Source organism: Myotis davidii, unplaced genomic scaffold (genome assembly GCF_000327345.1).
Source record: "Myotis davidii unplaced genomic scaffold, ASM32734v1 scaffold3056, whole genome shotgun sequence".
In the NCBI taxonomy this organism is placed as follows: domain Eukaryota; kingdom Metazoa; phylum Chordata; class Mammalia; order Chiroptera; family Vespertilionidae; genus Myotis; species Myotis davidii.
Genome location: NW_006287759.1, coordinates 36036 through 39889, shown reverse-complemented (window position 1 = coordinate 39889; position 3854 = coordinate 36036). Strand labels below are relative to the sequence as shown.

Here is a 3854-nt window from a genome sequence, read left to right as displayed (position 1 = left end):
TCTGGGCCAGCATGTAGGGGAGGATTCAGGGTTCAGAAACAGATTCAGGGGACTGGCCCAAGGGGGGCCACTGAGCATGTCAAGGACATTGTGACGAGATCAGGGGAGGCAGCAGTCACCAGAGAGCCTGACCTGGGGCCTGTGCTCTGGCCTTCCCTTGGCCGGTACTAGCTGTGAAGCCAGCTAAGCACTGAGCTTCCTGAGAAATCCTTAGTGAGGACCAGACTGCCGGCAAGGACACGGGCAGTTGTGACAGGCTGACACTGGGCATCCCTCAGGAGGCCTGATTTGGGGACCTTTTTGCCCCTTTTCCTAGTCAACCTAAGAAATTTCAGTTCTTCAGTTTTTAGTGTCAGCTGACCTCAGACAGCCCTGGGAGAGGGGGAGGGAGGCTGAGCCAGTGCCCTTTGTTGACTCGGTGACTTAGGATTTCGCCAAAGTATACACTTCCCACCTCCACAGCCCCAGGGAATTCCAAGCTATGGCCTGGGAATGGCGTTGGCAGAACCTCCTGGAAAAGGAGGCATCAGATACAGGCCCCTTCCGTCCCCACCCCGCTTTGTGGGGCCAACAGCAAGTATAAAAGGGCTCTAGGGTAGGTAGGGAGCACCTGCCAACTGCACCATGATGGGGGCTGGTGCCCTTACGCTGCTCTGGGCTGCCTCGCTCCTGATCTCCAGCGGAAGTGTGTTCCTGGGGACATGGATTCTCCAGGGTTTTAAGGCCTCCCGGGCAGTCCTAAGCATGTTGGGGGGTAAGGGAAGAGTGTGTTTTCAAGAGTGTCTTTCAGGAGAGTGTCAGCTTGCTTTATGTTTCAGATTGTGACATTTGCCCACCCGTGAAAAAAGATGTTACCATATTCCTGACGGGAACCCCAGAAGAATATGTTGCGCAAGTGGAAAAATACCAAAACAACTCTTTAATATTGGCCAATGCCAGGAAACTGAAGGACTGCATTGATCAGAAATTGACAGAAGAGGATAAGGAGCATGCCGTCACCGTGCTGGTGGGTCTGGCTGTGTGTGTGTGTGTGTGTGTGTGTGTGTGTGCGTGAGGCCTGTCTGGGGTCTGCTCAGATCTCTCCTCTCCATATAGCTCTTCCCTGAGAATCAAGGAGGAAAAAGAGCTCCCTGAATGAGGAGGTGGAGAGGATGGGCGGGCACCAAAGGTGTGGGGAAGGGCCAGCTGGGAAGGCTCAGTCTAGCCCTTGAGCTCTTGGGCTGGCCCTGACCGCTCACATCTGCCGGGCCACAGCCTAACACCCTCCAGGCCCTCCTAACTGCGTGATACCCCCTGGCCTCAGTGTCAGGCCCTGACTCAGCCTCTCCAGCTCACCAGCCTGGATCTTCAAACCATTAGCACTGAGTCCTTTACCTTAACTCCTCAAGTCCCCAACTCCATTCCCACTAAAGCCCTCATTTGCCTTGCTCTCTGGATCCCAGAGGGCCATTCTGCACCTCAAATGCCAGGAGAGGAGGCACCTCCCAAAAGCCCCCTTCCAACCTCCCAACTTCAGGTTGCCCCAAGTGATGATGGAAGCGCCACTACTTTAGCTGCAAGTGTCCACAGGACAGGAGGACAAAGTAGGCTGGGCTCCTCATTCCTGGAGACTCCCAGGTGCACTTGGACCCTCCAGGTCCTCCTCAGCAGCCTCTTCCTGCTCCACCCAAGACTGCCCTCCATCTCACCACGGTGACCCTTCCTTCTCTCTGTTCCATCAGCGGAAGCTTCTAGGCACATCCTGGGACTCTCTTCTGGGGCAGGAGATAGGGAGGAACCCACTTTTACCTGCTCAGATCCAGGGGTCACCCTTCAAACAGGCCTGCAGGCCCTCCTCAGCGGGCCCAGGGCATGTCCCGTGCAGCTTGGTGTCTTCTACCCCGAGGTCACCAGGTTTCCTGACTTTCTCTTTGCAGAATAAAATATTCTCAAGTCCTTTATGTTAATGGAGCCATCCTTGCCAGGAGCCCCAAGGAAGCTGCTTGCTTAATCATTAAGGAGTCTCTGCAACTGCCGTGTCCACGTGTCTGACTAAAGGATTCCAGCAATAAAAGCTTTGCAATTCAAGCGAGAGTGCTTGCTTCTTGGAGACTGGGCTTTGGGTAGGGGGCAGCACAGTGGGGACCACTCGTCTGACTTACAACTGCAGCTGGATTTGAGTGCTGTCAGATGTCATTCCTCCACTGAATTCAATGTATGGGGAGAGGGGGGTGATCATTAGAACAGCTTCTCACATCTGTGGACCAGCTTCCACTGGTCACATGCACTATCTACCAGATTTTAGCTTCTCAGCAGCCTTCAGAGATGGGAGTAATCATCATAGTCTTACAAGTGAGGAAGCTGAGGCTCAGAGATGTAACGTGTCTGCCAAAGACCACAGAGCTCCTGGGCAGCAGAATGTGCTACACCCACTCCTGCCCATCCTCTGCAGGGAGACAGGCTTGGTGAGCTCACCTCGTGGCTGTGCACATATCGCAGTCCCTCACTGGGCCTCTGGTTCCAACCTATAAAATGGAAATATTGTACCTCCCCTCTCCAGGGCCTCTTCGGTGGGTGAGAAGGGGCCCCTGTGAGGAGAGAAAGAGCAAAGGGTCAAGGTACCAGTGCTGAACCTGGTCACTTCTTGTGCCTCAGTTTACCTGCATGCCAGCCCCCCGATTGCAGATTCTGCTGCCTCCAAGTAAATACCCTACAGGTTGGGCCTAATGCTCAGAGTGGGGTCCAGGGTCCTGGAGTTTCAGATGCCTCCTGTGGCTCTGCTCCATGACCATGACCCGAGGCCTCTCAGGCCCATGCCACCCTGTCGTTTTGGCCTGACCTGCACCACCTCTCTTATTGCTCCATCCGACTGAGAGCTCACACCACAGGGCTCTCCCAGGAGGAGTCGCTAAAAGCCTCATGGTGGAGAAACTCAGAAGAGGCCCCGAGAGGGTATCCAGAGCAGCCGTTTCCCTCTTGTGCTCTGAGGGCTGCAGGAGTAAGACCTGGCTCTTGGTCTGTGCCCACCGCTCTGGGTCGGGGGGTGAGACTTCTTCAGAAAGGGATAACTGCCTCTGAGAGCCGAGGAGATGGGGGGCATGTGCAGGTTATGGGGCAGAGACCCTTCTCATCACCCTCCCATGTGACCCGGGACATGTATCCTACCACTCTCCCATTCTACAGATTTAAAAGTTCCAGGCCTTCTAAAAGAGCGGCACCCACATGAGTTGGGTGGGTCTTACAATGTCTTAGATAAAGACTCCCCCTTGCCTGTGGAGAGTATATGGGTGTCATGGGAACCCGTCCAAAGAGGAGGAGGCGATGAGTGATGGGCAATTTATACTCCCTGGGACACAATCAGTTTCTTGGCCTTTACTTAACTCCCACAGAACTCCCTAGGGAACGCTGTGTACAGAGACATCTCAATATTGTCCATGTGCTCCCTCCCCTCCCGCTGCCTTCCTCCGACCTGTAGAATTTCTATCTAATCTGGAGGTGGGGGTGAGGGAGAGATTAGCATCAGATGCCTTTCCAAACCTTTTACTGTCTGGCATCCAAACCTTAGATGCTTAAAAGGTAAATGTCAAAAACTGTGGGTTTTTTTTTTTTATCTCTGATTCTAACATGAATTTGCCTCTGAAAAGTCCTGCCCATCTCCTCCTAGCCCAGCTCCACCTGACTTCACCTGAAGCTGTGGTAGACAAGCCTGTATGGCAGACATCTGCCTCCTCAAACACGTGCATTTCTCTTTACTGCTTGGTGGCTTTCTCCAGTCCCTAGGAGCTTGTTGAATGTTGTTAAGCTCACTCTGAAGTGTGGAGGAGTTACTGTCACAGGGCGACCCTCTAACATTACCCCAGCCTCCCTGACTTCTG

At 53.7% G+C, this 3854-nt stretch overlaps 1 protein-coding gene across 3 annotated transcripts; it reads left to right on the top strand.

Annotated features, from left to right (window-relative positions):
• Positions 1 to 580: 580 nt before the first annotated feature.
• Positions 581 to 2067, top strand: LOC107182429 (major allergen I polypeptide chain 1-like). 3 transcript variants are annotated; one of them, XM_015561177.1, is made up of 3 exons: positions 581 to 685; positions 819 to 1006; positions 1917 to 2067. In XM_015561177.1, the coding sequence occupies exons 1-3, from the start codon at positions 625 to 627 to the stop codon at positions 1944 to 1946; spliced, it is 279 nt and encodes a 92-aa protein (XP_015416663.1). In that variant the 5' UTR covers positions 581 to 624; the 3' UTR covers positions 1947 to 2067. The 3 variants fall into 3 exon arrangements, with proteins under 3 accessions (XP_015416663.1, XP_015416660.1, XP_015416662.1); XM_015561174.1 differs by lacking the exon at positions 1917 to 2067 and adding an exon at positions 1517 to 1779; XM_015561176.1 differs by lacking the exon at positions 1917 to 2067 and adding an exon at positions 1096 to 1168.
• Positions 2068 to 3854: the final 1787 nt, after the last annotated feature.

Coding starts and splice junctions, on each gene's coding strand:
- LOC107182429 (XM_015561174.1), top strand. CDS start 625: ATGATGGGGGCTGGTGCCCTTACGCTGCTCTGGGCTGCCTCGCTCCTG. Junction 686..818: donor GCTCCTGATCTCCAGCGGAA/GTGTGTTCCTGG, acceptor TTTATGTTTCAG/ATTGTGACATTTGCCCACCC. Junction 1,007..1,516: donor AGCATGCCGTCACCGTGCTG/GTGGGTCTGGCT, acceptor TCCCAACTTCAG/GTTGCCCCAAGTGATGATGG.